The sequence below is a fragment of the Botrytis byssoidea genome, assembly GCF_014898295.1.
Source record: "Botrytis byssoidea strain MUCL 94 chromosome Unknown BBYS_016, whole genome shotgun sequence".
NCBI classification, from domain to species: Eukaryota; Fungi; Ascomycota; class Leotiomycetes; order Helotiales; family Sclerotiniaceae; genus Botrytis; species Botrytis byssoidea.
Window position 1 is genome coordinate 388915 of NW_024065857.1, and position 17763 is coordinate 406677.

General features: G+C 41.8%; 1 protein-coding gene across 1 annotated transcript; it reads left to right on the plus strand.

The window, feature by feature from the left end:
* Positions 1-106: 106 nt before the first annotated feature.
* Positions 107-15103, plus strand: EAE97_007907 (uncharacterized protein; the record flags this gene model as incomplete). Its single annotated transcript, XM_038878421.1, has 3 exons — positions 107-7381; positions 7447-7767; positions 7826-15103. 3 exons carry the CDS (start codon positions 107-109, stop codon positions 15101-15103), a joined length of 14874 nt encoding a protein of 4957 aa, XP_038730671.1.
* Positions 15104-17763: the final 2660 nt, after the last annotated feature.

Below are 17763 nucleotides of genomic sequence, written 5' to 3' on the forward strand. Positions count from 1 at the left end.
AACGTCGGTACTTTCAAAAAAAGTTGATTGCGATTAAGAAAAAAAGTTCAGGATAGTTGCATTGAAATAAACAATTGATATCCCACGATTTTTATGATTGAACGAGATGGAGGCTATTCGGCATGGAAATGATCCTGATATAACCATGGAAAGCAACCTACAAGCAGAACTTCCAGAGGAAATTCTGGAAATCGTTAACCTCCAACAATCCCCTCACTTCCTCGAAACTCTCGCCATATCTGCCTTAAAGCCCAAACAAACACTCAAATTATTCACATATTTTAATACCTTAATCGCGGACTCGGCTGCAAGATGGGTTGCCAATTCGCATCCTGGTACCCAAAAAAATGAAATTATTGAAGCATTTTCACGAATCCTATACCTTGCGCCGCACCTGAATACCTTTCTCGAAAAATATCTCTCCGAGACTACACCTTCTACAGAGAATGGCCCTTCTCGCAATTTAATCAGCCTGGGAGATGGTGCAAGCGTCCTGGGCAATGTTCTGTCTGATCTGGCGCTGCAACGAATTCTGCTGGCAACATGGAGACTTCTCAACTTCGATAAGCAGGCCTACTCTGGGACAGTCTCAAGCTCCGCGATTCAGAGCCTTCTCGAACATACTGATTCAGCAGTTCGATATCTTGCGGTGAGAATCTTCTGCCAGCTTCAATTCGCCTCGGACGACAGGTTGGAGGCAATGGTTGCGAAATTCGTTGGAAATACAATGGCAGTCATGGGGGACTTCGACGGCGAAATGGTGGACTATGGATTCCTTAGTATCTTTGAAGAAAAGCGGCTGAAAAATGCTGCTTTGAGTTTGAGTGCTGGGACAGAAATGTTTCAATCTCAAAAAGTAGCACAGGAGTTTTCACCACTGGTTGTGCAGTATTCAGATGTAGTCTTACCTCGTCCAAACGGCTATCCTTCGCAGCCATCTAAACTCATATCAACTACCACAACCTCGCAAAATAGAGAATGTTTTGCCAAGGCCCTTATGTCTTCTTCGCCAATCCTACTCCACGGGTTGGCTGGTGCAGGAAAGACTTCGTTGGTCAATGACTTCGCACGAGAACTTGGAATGGATTCAAGCATGGTTACACTTCATTTGAATGAGCAGACTGATGCAAAAATGCTTATTGGCATGTACGCTACAGGATCTACACCCGGATCTTTCACTTGGAGAGCAGGTGTTCTAACTACAGCTGTCAAGGAAGGGCGTTGGGTTTTTATCGAGGATCTTGATCGCGCTCCAAATGAAGTCATAAGCGTGATACTGCCACTTGTAGAGAGAGGCGAGCTTCTAATACCAAGTCGAGGTGAAACTATTAAGGCCAAGGCAGGTTTTAAGCTTCTTGCGAGTATTCGAACCTCTTTGAATGTAAGTGGCGGAGAGATTCCACCAGCATTACACATGCTCGGAGCACGAATGTGGCAGCGTGTTCCTATTCAAATGCCAAACCAAGACGAGTTTCGAGAGATAATCGACGGTACTTACCCGATATTGCGCCAATTTTTGCCTGGGATCATCAGCGTCTACGAACGACTCTACACTCTCTCGATTAAGCCTTCTTTTGCATCTAAAACTCGAACTTCAATAGGGCGTCCAATAAGTCCTCGGGATCTTCTGAAGTGGTGCAGAAGACTAGCAAGTGTTCTTACATCATCAGGATCTAAGACCGGCAGCGAACCCATAACCGACAGCACAAAATATGAGATGTTTTTAGAAGCCGTCGATTGCTTCGCAGGGAGTCAACAGTCCGAGGAATCCCGGAGGTCGCTGGTTTCATGTATCGCTGAGGAAATGCACATTGATCCTCAGACTATGGAACATTTCCTCACTGGTCATATTCCGCGTTACGATGACGGCGACAACGAGCTTCTGATTGGTAGAGTGCGATTATCTAAGAAACGAAGTAGTCGTGTGACGAAGCCCACTAAAAAGAGCCGTCCCTTCGCAAATACAACACATGCCAAAAAATTGCTTGAACAAGTCGGTGTAGCGGTCCGGATGGCTGAGCCAGTCTTGTTAGTTGGAGAGACAGGTATTGGTAAGACTACTGTCGTACAGCAGCTTGCAAATTCGTTGGGGTTCAAACTCACCGCTGTGAACTTGTCGCAACAAAGTGAAGTCGGTGATTTGCTTGGAGGCTTTAAACCTGTGAATGTCCGGAGTCTTGCAATTCCACTCAAAGATGAATTCGACGATCTTTTTGCATCAACAGGCATTTCTGCCACAAAGAATCAAAAGTACATTGATCAACTTGGAAAGTGTGTCGCAAAGAGTCAATGGAGCAAGGCATCGAAATTGTGGCGTGAGGCTCCCAAAATGTTTGAAAAAATCGTTTCTGAGCTTGCCAAAAAAGAAGAAGCAAGCATGCCCACAACCTCTGAGCAACCAACGAAGAGGCGCAAGACAGAGTCAAAATTACAGTCACTGTTGAAATTGAAGTCTCGTTGGTCAAGGTTCTCGCAGAGCTTGGACCAATTCGATATCCAGTTGTCTGCAGGCTCCAAAGGGTTTGCTTTCTCCTTCGTCGAAGGTAACATTGTCAAAGCAGCTCGCAATGGAGAGTGGGTACTTCTTGATGAAGTCAATTTGGCATCTCCAGATACTCTTGAGAGTATAGCCGACCTGTTGCATGGTGGTACTGGTTCACCCTCAATTCTTCTTTCTGAAACTGGTGAAATAGAGCGGATCCAAGCACACCCAGACTTCCGCATATTCGGTGCCATGAATCCAGCAACAGATGTTGGGAAACGTGATCTTCCTATGGGACTGCGTTCTAGATTTACTGAACTCTATGTTGATAGTCCAGACAAGAATCTAGACGACCTTTTAGCTGTCATTAAAGCATATCTCAAAGGGACAAGTAGCAACGACGAAAGGGCTGCTCATGATGTCGCACGTCTTTATATGAACACGAAACGACTCGCCGAAGAGAAGCGATTGGTTGATGGTGCAAATGAAGTACCGCACTTCAGTTTGCGAACATTGACTCGTGTTCTCTCCTACGTCACCGAGATTGCTCCATCTTATGGCTTACGCAGGGCGCTCTACGAAGGGTTTTCCATGGGCTTCTTGACTCTCCTTGATCGAGAATCCGAAAAAATGCTCATGCCGCTTATTGAGCACCATTTGTTAGACAGTCATGGCAACCCACAAGCTCTTTTGGCCCAGACACCAAAACACCCAGATGATGGAAAACAATATGTACGATTCATGAACAAGAAAAGAGATCGTCAATATTGGATGCTTCAAGGTTATGAGACCCCTCAAGAGCAACCTCACTACATCATCACGCCATTTGTCGAGCGTAACATGCTCAACTTGGTCCGTGCAACTTCAACTCGTCGCTTCCCAGTTTTGATACAAGGTCCTACTTCATCCGGAAAGACTAGTATGATCGAGTATCTCGCTAAGTTTAGCGGAAACAAATTTGTGAGAATCAACAATCACGAACATACTGATCTACAAGAGTACTTGGGCACTTACGTCTCCGATTCGGACGGAAAGCTGCGCTTCCAAGAAGGCTTGCTTGTTCAGGCTCTTCGGCAAGGCCACTGGATTGTTCTTGATGAACTCAACTTGGCTCCTACCGATGTTTTAGAAGCACTCAATCGTCTTCTGGATGACAACCGTGAATTACTCATCCCAGAAACGCAGGAAATTGTTCGTCCACATGAGAACTTCATGCTCTTTGCAACACAGAATCCTCCAGGACTCTATGGTGGTCGTAAAACCCTATCCCGGGCGTTCCGTAATCGTTTCCTCGAGCTCCATTTCGATGACATTCCAGAAGACGAACTCGATTTTATCCTTGAGAAACGAAGTCAGAAGGTTGCGCCGTCAGATTGCCGAAGAATCGTCGCAGTATACAAGGAGCTTTCACGCCTCAGGCAGTCTACACGTCTTTTCGAACAGAAGGATAGTTTCGCTACCCTTCGTGATCTTTTTCGATGGGCACTACGAGATGCTGACAATAGGGTGCAGCTTGCCGCTAATGGGTACATGCTACTTGCCGAACGTGTTCGAAATTCGGAAGAGAGAGCCGCCGTCAAGGAAATCATCGAAAAAGTTATGAAGGTCAAGATTGATACAGATGATCTTTACAGCAACAATCTTTCAGAGATCAAGGCCTACAATTCAACCACGAATTCACAAGGTGTAGTTTGGACACAGGCAATGCGCAGGCTGTATGTTTTGGTTGCTCATGCTCTTCGCAATAATGAGCCTGTGTTGCTTGTGGGTGAAACAGGATGTGGTAAAACTACAGTGTGCCAGATGCTAGCTGAAGCATTTGGAAAGACTCTTCACATCGTGAACGCACATCAAAATACAGAGACAGGAGATCTGATTGGAGCTCAAAGACCAGTGCGAAACAGAGCCGCTGTCTTGGAGCAGCTCAAACAAGATCTTCTGCAGTCTTTGGATGGGGTCGGTCAAGGCCAACCCGATTCTGAGAATATTGACTCATTGTGGGCTACATATAAATCTCTTCCAGAAACAATCTTGTCTCAGATACCAAACGATCTGTCATCGCGAATTCAACTCAATCAAATCAAGGCCAAAGCATTGTTTGAGTGGTCTGACGGAAGTCTCGTGCAAGCATTGAAGGAAGGACAGTTCTTTTTACTTGATGAAATATCACTCGCAGACGATTCAGTGTTGGAGAGATTAAACTCCGTCTTAGAATCACATCGAACAATTTTGCTCGCCGAGAAGGGTGTAGAGAACTCTTTTGTCCAGGCTGCTGACGGGTTCCAATTTTTCGCGACTATGAATCCTGGAGGTGATTACGGTAAGAGAGAATTATCACCCGCTCTTCGAAACAGATTTACAGAAATCTGGGTTCCAGCCTTGTCAGACCATGCAGATGTCATACAAATCGTGGAAACCAAGTTGAATTCCAAGATGAAACAATTCTCGGAGCCAATGGTCAAGTTTGCAGAATGGTTTGGTGAAACATATCGATCGACATCTTCAACCTCAATATCTGTTCGTGATATACTGGCGTGGATCAAATTCATGAATGAATGCTCGACTACTAATCCCCACTACGCTGTTGTTCATGGTGCGGCTATGGTTTATATTGATACCCTTGGAGCCAATCCAGCTGCTCTCTTGGCAATTAAACCAGAAACGATTCATGAGGAACGTGCAAAATGTCTCCATCAATTGGGCGCTTTACTCAACCATGATGTTGATGCAATATACTTTACACCAATACAATTTCAAGACCAGGATAGTCACATATCCATGGGCGGCTTCCAGTGTCCCAAACAGGCTGGCTCTGACAGCGACCCAGGGTTTGCATTCGATGCACCTACGACGAAACTCAACGGCATGCGGGTACTTCGTGCCCTCCAAGTTCAAAAGCCTATACTTATCGAAGGTAGCCCTGGTGTTGGCAAGACGACCTTGATTGCAGCATTAGCACGTGCTTGCAATAGACCGTTGACTCGTATCAATTTGTCAGAGCAGACTGATCTTATGGATTTGTTTGGATCAGATGTTCCTGTTGAAGGTGCCGAAGCCGGACATTTTGCGTGGCGTGATGCTCCATTCCTTCAAGCAATGCAACGAGGAGAATGGGTACTTCTAGACGAGATGAATCTTGCCTCTCAGTCGGTTCTTGAAGGCTTGAATGCTTGTCTTGATCACCGTGGAGAGGTCTATATCTCAGAGTTGGATCAGACGTTCAAGCGCCATCCGAACTTCTCTGTTTTTGCTGCTCAAAATCCTCACCACCAAGGTGGCGGCAGAAAGGGTCTCCCCAGTTCCTTTGTTAATCGATTTACTGTTGTCTATGCTGATGTGTTTAGAGATGATGATATGAAACTAATTTGCCAGCATAATTTCCCTTCCATGTCACAGGAATTAATTACAACTATTATCGATTTTGTCACACGACTAGAGGACGAGATTGTACACAAGCGGAAGTTTGGCTCCCAAGGCGGCCCTTGGGAGTTCAATTTGAGAGATATCCTTCGATGGTTGCACTTGTTGACATCGTCAGCTCCATTTCTTGCTAATCGACGCCCAGCAGATTTCCTGAATTTAGTATTTCGACAGCGCTTTAGAACTTCCAAGGACAGAGAAGAGCTGGATGGAGTGTTTGCGCAGGTGTTTGGCTCAGAAGTACCATTCCGTCAATTCTATCACAACATGAGCTCGACCGCCTATCAGGTAGGAATTGCATATATGCCAAGATATGCACTCTACCAACGCACAGCATTTCCACAAGTTGACCCTATTAATCGCCTTCCGGAGTTGGAGTCACTAATCATGTGTGTCCAACAAAATCTACCTTGTATTTTAGTAGGATCATCAGGCTCTGGAAAGTCAACACTTCTTGAGCATGTTGCGGCTGCTAGTGGCAAATCTCTCACGGTATTCCCCTTGAACGCAGACATCGATACCATGGATCTAGTAGGTGGATTTGAGCAAGTCGATCCGCGAAGAGCCGCCAGCAAATTTTTACAAGAGCTCCTCGAGTTTATGGAAATTCGTATACTTAGCACAATTCCCCAACAGATTCCCGAAGATGCGATCAAAGTTCTCGATATTTTGAGAAAGGATACTTTGAATTCCTCTTTCTCGTTCCAGGAGATTTCTCTCCATCTTCGACAGCTAGAACAAACAAGCTCGTTACCAGAATTTGGTGCATTGGCAGAGACGTGCGAAACCTTTGCAAGTCGTCCTATGGCCGTCGAGAATGCCAGGTTTGAATGGGTGGATGGCATCTTAATCAAGGCATTAGAGCAAGGAAAATGGTTAGTGCTTGATAATGCTAATCTATGCAGTGCTTCAGTATTGGACAGACTTAATTCGCTACTTGAGCCGAATGGATTCCTTAGTATCAATGAACATTGTGGACCAGATGGAGAGCCAAAGATTGTCAAACCACACGCCGATTTCAGAATTTTCCTGACAATGGACCCTCGATTTGGGGAGCTATCACGTGCTATGAGAAATCGTGCTGTGGAGATTTTCCTGGAGCCGCTCTCGTCAGAGAATGACCTCAATCCCGGCACTCAGTTATATATTCGACCAGAAGGCACACTTCAGAGATATCGCCAGGTTTCGAAGGTTCTAGACCTTCAATGTTCAGATCTTAGCCAGGCAGATCTTATTAACCGTATTGCACTGGATAATTTAGCGTGGTCCGATTTACCTCTTCTTACAAGATATGCTGAAAGCGTGGCCCGCAGTCTTGAGCAACAGGGAATTCCCGCCGCAAGGTTGTCGACAATATCTCGACAATACATGCAGTTATACCAGTCTGAAGATAGCCGCGATTTGAGAAATGCAGTGGGAGATTTATTGAATAAAGTTGCGAAGAAGACCCTGTTACCCGCAGGCTTCAGTGACGCACAGGTTAGTGACCGTGCAGTCCCTTTCATAGTTAAACAATGTACTGATAGCGCAAATAAAATATATAGATCATCCATCCTCTCCAAAACTCGCCATTGGTGCCATTACTGCAATCTACTTCCAATGAATCACAGGTTTATTGGATTGCAGCATGCCTGCAGTATAAACTTCAAATTGCAGCTGCATTAGAGGCTCACCAAGAACAAGAATCTGTCATTCAAACCCTGAAGCCTTCCCAGATGAATCGCCTCCAACGATCTATGGTAAGTGACAGAGTAGCTTCAGTAGCAAAGGACTCCACCTTAAGAGTCTCTCACTTCTTGATGCATACACTTGAATCCATCAACACTTATTTAAATGCTCATGTTGTGGCAAATGATCATTGGAAGGTAAGTTTTCAAACAAACATCATTCTACTTGCTTGCGCTCTTTCTGATCCCAATCTAGTTCCGAGAACAAATTATCACTTCTCTAATTCGCTATTGGTGGAGTACTTTCAGTCTTGTCACTGCGTCGACATTCGAAGAAGCGACATTTCAGTCTCACTTGGCAATCGGAAATTCAATCACGGAGGAACTGATTAAGAACTGCCCTCTGGTTGATGAGCAGAACTCTCTAATCGCAACTTTTGTCTCAGACTTACAAACAAGTTTCGCTTCCGGATTTAAATTGACGACGGGACTAAGCATGGAGTTACTCTGGAAACGACTCAGACCTATGGTTCCCACCAAGTTTGAAATCATGCAAATCATGAATCAGATGGAAAATTTGGCTGTGAGATTTGATGCTCTGCGATGGAAAGCATCAATATCAGTCGCTGAGCTGGGAGGTATCATGACTTCCCTCGTAAAAGCACATCAACTCCTCCTATCCTCCGACGTGGATGGAGCTGCTCTCATTCAAACTTTGACATCGGAAATTGAAACCCTCGAGAAGAGCGTTGATTCTGAGGAGGACAGTCCGCGTCCGTTCTTACATGACCAATTCGAAGCTTTGAGACAATTTCAGGTGCTTGCAGCTCTGGCATCCAACCATCAAACTAGCGATATGGTAGATATAGAAACTGTTATTCTTGCCGATCATCCAATCACATCACAAATGCGTCTGAATACATCAAGTACAACTTCATGGCTGTTTCAAAATATCGATTATCTATGGTCTGGTGACCATGGCCTTCAGCCTATTGCAAACAGCTTTTTGACAGATTTGCTACATCAAATGAACATCATCAGCGAGGTTGACCTCAAGTCCCTGAGGTTGCTCGAGTCTGAGCTGCCTGTCATGGCAGAAAAGCTTGCAAAGTCTAGTGGAATATTATCCAGCAGCCAACTGGTGGCTATCAATCAAGTCCTTTCTCATCTCATATCGACAATTATTGGCGCACACGGTGATCAAACTTCAAATGATTATCTGAACAGAAGGGATATTCTTGCTTCGCAGGATGTTACTGAAGGCTGGCACAAAACCACTCTTGACAACTTTTATGAAGCGGTCTCCGCTTATCAAGCGAAACACTTTAGTGCCCAGCCATTAATTGATACAGATATTAATTCTGACATCGAAAAGGCAATTTTTGCCATGGAAGCTGCGATTAAGTCGCCCAGAGATAACATGCAGTATTCGGCTTTAGCGTGGGTTCATTTTGCTGTGGGCTGCATTTCCCTTTACGTCCCCGATCGGGCATTTGACCCCGATAAGAGACAGCGACTTCAGCAACAGAGGCACGAAGAAGTAGTCCAGGAGTTGCAAGATAAGCTCGACGCCCTTCAGAAATTTGAGCGTCTCTTCTCTGGCCAAGAATCGAATCTCCGCTGCCAACTTCTTGAAGCAGATATAGCAGAAATTGGTGCTCCTCCGGAGGCATCAGAGCAAGTTTATCGGCCAGCAGTTTCGGAGTTGGACAAGCTTCAAGGTGAATTCAAGAACCTCTTGAAAGTTGTTCTACCCTCACCTGCTATTGCGTCTAAAATCTATCAATATCTGATAAATGACGATCAAGATGTCTTGAACGAAATAAAACTCATTCAGAACAACGTCCTTCAAATCATACGTCGTCTTTCAGAGCGCTTCCATGCCTATAGCGATCTTACCACACCTGTGATAAACATTCTTCGCTGTCTTCAAATAGGATTGTACATGGCGGCACTCGTATCGAAGGATCCATCAAATAACAGCAAGGCAGCTTTGGCTCTAAGCAAAGCAACGCCATTCTTAGGGGGCACCCCTAAGTCTATCGATGAAGAGATCGTATCTTGTCAGCCATTAGAATACTTGACATTAATGGCTACTACTACGACAATCGAGAGTGTTGATTCCATAGATCCACAAACTCGTGAATCACTCTTTACGTCTATTCATTCATGCTACGAGCAATGGACGAAGAAGCTTGACGCTGACAGACTTGAGGGGGAAACGAGGTCAGGCTTGTATAGATTCCGTGGAAGTGCTGAAGACGAAGACGAGATCGACCAAGAACAATTTAATGAGCTTTTTCCTTCATATGATGAAGAGAACTCAGGCGCGTCAAGTGTTACACCACAGCAACAAAATGTCAGAGATATTGCTGTCTCTTTAGCTCGTGTGCACGGAGATATTTTCTTGGGTGGACCATTACCATCTGAAAGTATCATGTCTTTGATCAAGCACATTTCTACCCATATGGGCAAGCTGCATGGAAGTGACGCCAGATTTGGAGATCAGGATAGGATCAAATCTCTCCTTCCAGGTTCGCTATTGCTGCTGAGTGATAAGATTGACGCTTTAAGTTCTTCCGCCACAGTCCCCGAAAATTACAATTTTTACACCGACGCAAATCTTCCGGAGACTCGCAAGCTAGTCAGTTTGATTCATAAAGTGCAAACAAGATTCAGAGAGCTCCAAGCTGTGGATGAGATTGCACACATGCAACCCCTTGAAGATGTCATGGTCTCTTGTAAAGAATTGCTTCAATTTCGCCACACGGAGCCACTTGCGAAAATCATCACCAAGGTAGAGAAAGTCCATAGCTTCATGCACGAATGGCAATTTGGCGGATGGGCCAGTCGTGCAAATTCTGCACTCCTTCTATACGACAATTTGACTGCTACAATAGTAAATTGGCGTCGTCTTGAATTATCAACATGGGCTAAATTGTTTGACATGGAAAACAAACAGTGCGACGACGATGCAAGATCCTGGTGGTTCGTCGCATACCAGACAATTGTTGCCGGTCCACTCACAATATGCGAGTCTGTTGAAGAACTCAAAGCTTATGCTCAAAAGCTCCTACAAGATCTTGAGACTTATTTCTCAACAGCTATAATGGGCCAATATGTACAACGCCTCAAGTTATTGAAGCAACTAGAGAAGCACGTTGACCTCCTAGTATTGGACTATCCAAACCTGTCTATAATTGCGAGCGCTCTGGCCAATTTCATCGCTCTTTATTCGAGGTACGAGAAGTCAGTAGAGGATAGCTTGAAGAGAGGCCGAGTATCGCTAGAGAAAGCCATGCGCGATGTGCTACTTCTTGCAAGTTGGAAAGACACAAATATTGTTGCCTTACGCGACAGTGCCAAGAGATCTCATCACAAGCTTTTCAAAATTGTTCGAAAGTATCGAGCACTCCTTGGCCAACCTATGGAATCACTTATCAAGCAAGGACTCCCTGATGAAGTCGCTGCCAATGAAGCCGGCATAGCCTACCTCCCACCAGCACAATTTCCAACTGTCGACCAATCTGCCCTCGCATTATGTGCTTCCACGGTTCCTAGTTGGACACAAAAGCCTAAGAGGTTTATCAATGTATCCAACACCGTCAGCATGATGGTAGACAAAAGTCAATTGCTTGCGTCTTCAGTGGATGGATCAAGCTACCTTGAGTCATTCCTCGAGAACATCATCACGTCAACTTCGGAGTTACAAAAGGCCACTCCATCGATCCTTACGGAAGACAACAAAGATACTGTTAAACATCTTAAATCTCAAAAGCGTAAACTCTTCGCAGATACATTGAAAGATCTTCGTCAGATGGGAATAAAATACAACTTGGGTGCCAACGCCCTTGCCAAGCAAGACTCACTGTCTCTCGTTCTGGCAAATACGAATTATATCTCTCCAAACGGCTCCCAAGATCTAGAGTACTACTTTCACAAGACAGTGGAGCTCGCTCCAAGAGCAAGAGAGGCATCAAGACAACATTCTGATGATCTAAGTGGCGCAGAGGTAGCTAGAAGTACTGGATTCTTAGAAGGATTGTTGCAAGCTCTCCTGGACCAACGCAACAGTCTCTCAAATGCAATGACAAACATGGAGGTCTTGCGAAATATCATCAAAATGGCGAAGGGACTTTGGGCTCCGGAAACATATGAGCTCAAGACAGCTAGTACGATCTCTAACCACGAGAATGTCCTACAGTGGTTGCCAAACATCCTGAGTGTTGGACTGGAGCTTATTAACACGCATGCAAAACTGGGAAAGGTTGATGCTAAATCAGTTGTGGAAAGCTTGTCCTCGTGGAAAGATATACTCGTTGATCTTCGGACCAGATGGTCTTCGTCGTCTGTTCTCCCATCTGGCATTATTTCAACTCAACGCCTAGAGCTCGAAATGGCTATCAATGATGCCACCGAGCAGCTAAGAATTGGTTTGGGCAATCTCATCGAGCAACGTCCAGACTTAGGGTTCATTCTTGATCAAATCTTACCTTGGACTGTCATCAATTCATCATCGACTACAACTATTTCTACAAAGGCATTCCTGGAAGATCTCGACCAGAAGCTTTCCACTGTTTGCAACACAATTTTAGCCGCAATGGAGAAGTACCACAAATCCATTGGTGATCTGCCAGCGTCAACTGAAGATCAAGGTTGGCTCATCAAGAGCGATACTACCCTCGTAAACAGCATCAAAGCTCTCCACTGTGATAATGTTGCTGGACAAATCAAACAGTCTTTTGCTATCCTTCAATGTCTCAAACTTGTAGATGACAATGTTAGTCGAAGCGCTAGTGCGATATTTGCAGTCGCCCTTCCAATCATCCAACAATACTATAACACATTGGAAGAGAGCATTGCTCGATACGCTGCGTTACATCGTTCGACATGCAAGACTTCATACATTCTTGCCAAGACTTTTACACAAATCGCATCACAAGGTTTCTGTACACCATCAGAGAAGCAAGATGCGCAAGATGGCAAGACTGAGAAATTAGAAGGGGGAACTGGACTTGGCGATGGAGAAGGCGCTGAGGATATAAGCAAAGATATTGGAGAAGATGAAGATCTTGATGAGTTGGCTCAGGAACCAAATAAGGAAGAGAGAGGAGAAATTGAAGATGAACAAGATGCAGTTGATATGGCTGATGGCGAGATGGAAGGTCAAATGGGAGAAGCTGAAGAGAAAGAAGAGGAGGATGGATCAGGAGATGAAGAGAAAGATGGCGATGAGATGGATGAGGAAGCTGGAGATGTGGATGATTTGGATCCTAACGCAGTGGATGAGAAGATGTGGGATGGTGATAATGAGCAAGCTGAGAAAGATCAAGAAGGGGATGAATCCAAAGGAAAGGCTTCCAAAGATGAACAAGTCGCGGCTCAAGAAAATAATAAAGAAGCTGGAGAGGGCGATGAGGGTAATGATGCGGAAGAAGAGGAGGAGGAGATGGCAGGAGCTGAGCAAAGTGAGGAGGTTCAGCAACAAGACGATGTAGAAAAGCATGACCCACATGCCGATGAAGGGGATGCTTTGGATTTACCTGATGATATGCAATTGGATGGAGAAGAGAAAGAGGGGAGCGATGGTAGTGATGATGGGATGGATGACGAGATGGATGATCTTCCAAATATGGAAGACGAGGCCAAAGAAACAGATGAAGTTGCAAATGATGGAAAGGAAGAAGCGGAAGCCGAGAATGCCGATGGCCAGGAAGATCAAGATATGGGCGATGAGATGGATATTATTGATTTGGATGAAGAAAGGGATGAGGAAGGGGAGAAGACTGAAGAGGCCGGCGAAAAAGGGGATCAAGAACCAGAAGAGGAACAACAACCGGAAGATCAAGAGGGTTTATTGCGTGATCGCGAGGATGAAGCAACAGCCGATACTGAGAACGCTGTTCCAAGTGATGTTCAAGGCGTTGGCGAGGATCAGGATGATAATGAAGCCGATAAAAATGCCGACTCCAATAGCAAGGCTCAAAGAGATGATGGTGGTCAAGGTGGCGACTCATCTGAGAACAAACAGTCAGCTGCCGAAGACGGTGAAAAGGGTCGACAAGCTGCAGGTGATGCTCCACAGAACGCCCAAGATGATACTGAAGATAGCCCTACCGCGCAGCCATTCAAGAAGCTTGGAGATGCTCTCGAAAAATGGCATCGTCAACAGTCCCAAATCAGAGAGCCTACTGAGCAACAAGACCAAGCTCAAGATCAGAACATTGATATGGGAACAGAAAGCAATGAGTTCCAACATTTACAAGACGAAGACGCTGAAGCGGACACTCAAGCCTTAGGTACTGCTACAGAGGAGCAAGCTCATGCTCTTGATGAATCTATGGCTGTCGATCCGGAAACTCGGGAGATGCCTGAAATATTCCAGCCAGATGAAGTTGAGAAATATTCCATTGATGAAGATGTCATGGATCTCGAAGATGATACTCTAGAACCCAAGGAACCCTCCAACGCTTATGAAGGTCGAGCAGGTGCTTCTATCCATCAAGCCAATAGCAATATGGAAGAAAACATGGACGACAACACTCACGCCAAAGCCAATGAGGATATGGATGAAGATATTGAAGAAGTTGACACACAACTCGACAACACTCATCTTGACCCTAGTACCACTGTTTCTGTTCGATCTGCAACCGAAGCTCGCGCTCAATGGACTCACTACGAATCTATCACGCGCCCACTTTCCCTTTCCTTGACTGAGCAACTCCGATTAATTCTCGCTCCTACATTGGCAACCAAAATGCGAGGTGATTTCCGTACTGGTAAACGTCTTAACATCAAGAGAATCATTCCTTATATCGCCTCTTCATTCAAGCGCGATAAGATTTGGATGCGTCGCAGTATCCCCTCCAAACGTTCTTACCAAATCATGCTCGCTGTCGACGACTCTAAATCCATGGGAGAATCTGGTTCTGGAAGTCTCGCAATGGAGACACTAGTCATGATCTCAAGATCTCTCGCTATGCTTGAGGTTGGTGAGATATGTGTCGTTGGATTTGGAGAGAACGTTAAAGTAGCGCATGAATTTGATGTGCCCTTTAGCTCTGAGGCTGGACCTGTTATCTTTGAGAATTTTGGATTCGAACAATCGCGAACAGATATCACAAGACTCATCCGCGAGAGCATCAATCTGTTCCGTACCGCCAGACAAAAGGCATCATCATCTCCAGCGGATCTTTGGCAAATTTCTTTGATCATTTCAGATGGTGTTTGTAGTTCTTCTGAACACGATAATATCAGACGATTGTTGAGGGAAGCGGAAGAAGAAAGAATACTGATGGTATTTGTGATTGTGGATGATGTGAGAACTAAGAAGAAGGGAGAAAGTGTGTTGGATCTCAAGGAAGCTAAGTTTGTGAATAATGAGATGACAGGAAGAAGTGAAGTAAAGATTGAGAGATATCTAGATACTTTCCCATTTAGATATTATGTTGTAGTTGGAGATGTAGGAGAATTGCCAGGTGTGTTGGCTGGAGTATTGAGACAGTGGTTTGGGGAGGTTGTTGGTAGTGGTTGATAGATGGTTCTGAAGAGAGCTTTTGCTAGACTGTACATTTGTATTGATGCTTTTCTGCGGTTCGGCATATTTGCAGGAGCAAGGGAGTTAGCTGGCTGGTTTGTGAATAGTTTGAGGTTCAGCTTCCTGTATATGGTTTTTTGTACATCGCAATGAAAAGTTATTTGATTCTCGACTGCTGCGCACTCAATTGAACCTTCAACTCATTCATAAATACCTGACCTTTTTCTCAAACAGCGTGATAATGAGATCATACCCAACGATCCCGTTTCAGAACACTAGTCCAATCTACCAGCGATGATGACTAACGTAACAGGATGGTATTGTTAATCACAAGTTTAGCGTATCATGCGGACCCTTTTGTTCGAAACGGTTTCTTTATCCAATGTAAGAGTTGAGGCCCCGGCTTATCGTACACTTAGTGAAAACACACCAAAAACCCTCATTTTTTCAATTCTTTAACTATATATTATTTCAATATATAAATGAATTAAATTATTGAAATTAATAAAAATAACAGAAAATCAATGAAATAATTGAAAAAAATAGATAAAATATTTTTAATAATTTTTTGTATAGAAAAACGACATTTTTATAGGGATTTTGTTATGAAATAGAATGATATGTAACGTGATTTATCATCGAGTGGACTATATCATCGAGTGAGCCACTTCAAAATACATCAAAATTAAGGTTTTTTGAATATTCGTATTTTAATAACTAATCGTTATTTTAGAAAAAGAAAAAAAGATTAAATAATAATAAAAGATTAGTTTTCTAAAAATCTAGTTTTTATATAAATATTTTCATTTTATATTAAAAAAAGTGAAAATTGTTACGATTTTTGTTACAAAAAAATATTCCTAATAATAATTCTTATATCAATTCGAATTTCTAATAAATGATGAGATTTTTGTAGTATTTATATAGTTAAATTTCATAGTTTTAATTTTTAAAAAATTCTATTAATAAATAAAGAAAGTGCATAATTATATACAAACGAATTTTGTATATAAAAATGATGGCCCATTTGATGATATAATCTATTCGATAATAAATCACGTTAATAAGCTGGGGTTATAACTCTTATTATAACTCGATTTTAAAATTCATTAATATGATTTATTATCGAGTAAACTATATCATTAAATAGGCCATCATTTTTATATACAAAATTCGTTTATGTATAACCATACACTTTCTTTATTTATAAATAGAATTCTCTAAAAATTAAAATTAGAAAATTTAATTATATAAATAATATGAAAATCTAATTATTTATTGAAAATTCAAATTATTATAATAGTTATTATAGAAATATTTCTTTTATAACGAAAATCGTGACAATTTCTACTTTTTTTTTAGAAAATATAAGAAATTTTTATATCAAAATTAAATTCATAAAGAGCTAAATTCTCATTATTATTTTATATTAATTTTTTTTTAAAAAATAATAATTAATTATTAAAATACAAATATTAAAAAAGCATTAATTTTGATGTATTTTGAAGTGGCTCACTCAATGATATAGCCCACTCGATGATAAACCACGTTATCTGATATTTATAATTATTAATTAATATTCTATTATCATCTAATTATCAGGGTATAGATAAAGACTTATATTGTATTATAAGAGTAGAAGAGCTATGAAAGAGTAAGACTCTACTTAAGTCGGATATCTCACTTTCGGGCCACCTCTCTTTTGAGCCACCCTTTTACACCAAAAATCACTTTTTTAATTATCAATATCTCTATTAATATTGAATATAATTTGATAAGAATCTATATATAAATAATTCAAATCATTTTGAATTTATACTGAAATTTTCAGATTTTTAAGGTTTTTGTGAATTGATTTCTAAAGCCTCAAAATATCGATTTTCAATTTATATAGAAATTATATACAAATTTAAAATTCTATAAAACTTATAATAACTTTCAAGAAAAAATAATTAAAAATAAATTATAAAATTTTATAATAAGTTTACAGTATATTTATTCTAATAGATTTTGAATAAATAGAAAATTCCTTATAAATGAATATTTAAAGGAATACTCTTAAAATTGCAGGGATTATTTATACTACTCTAAATTCACTATATACTATATCTCTATATTCATTTATTTTTTTGAATTTTTTTTGAATTTCTATATAGATTCAGATTTGAAATCTTTAAAAAGATATGATTTTCTTTTAATATTTATTATTAAAAAGTTATCCAAAATTATATAAATATTTCAAATTTGTATATAATTCTTATACAAATTCGAAAATCAATATTTTAAAGCTTTAGATCTTAATTTAAAAAAAATCCTAAAATTCTAAAATTTCTACTATAAATCCAAAATGATTTAAATTATATATATATAAGTTTTTATTAAATTATATTCAATATTAATAAAGATATTAATAAGCCAAAAAAGTGATTTTTAATGTAAAAGGGTGGCCCAAAACAGGGCTGGCCCGAAAGTAGGGTGGTCGACTTATAAGAAGTAGGGCAAGCTAGTAGTCTATGCCTGAGGCACGAAGGCAACTACAGATCATGTAGTTAGCGCCGTGACACTAATTAAGAATAATTAAGTTTGTATACAAGTTTGTAGGCTATACTGAATAACGATGATACTTTTTGTAATTATATAAACGGAATGAAAGACTT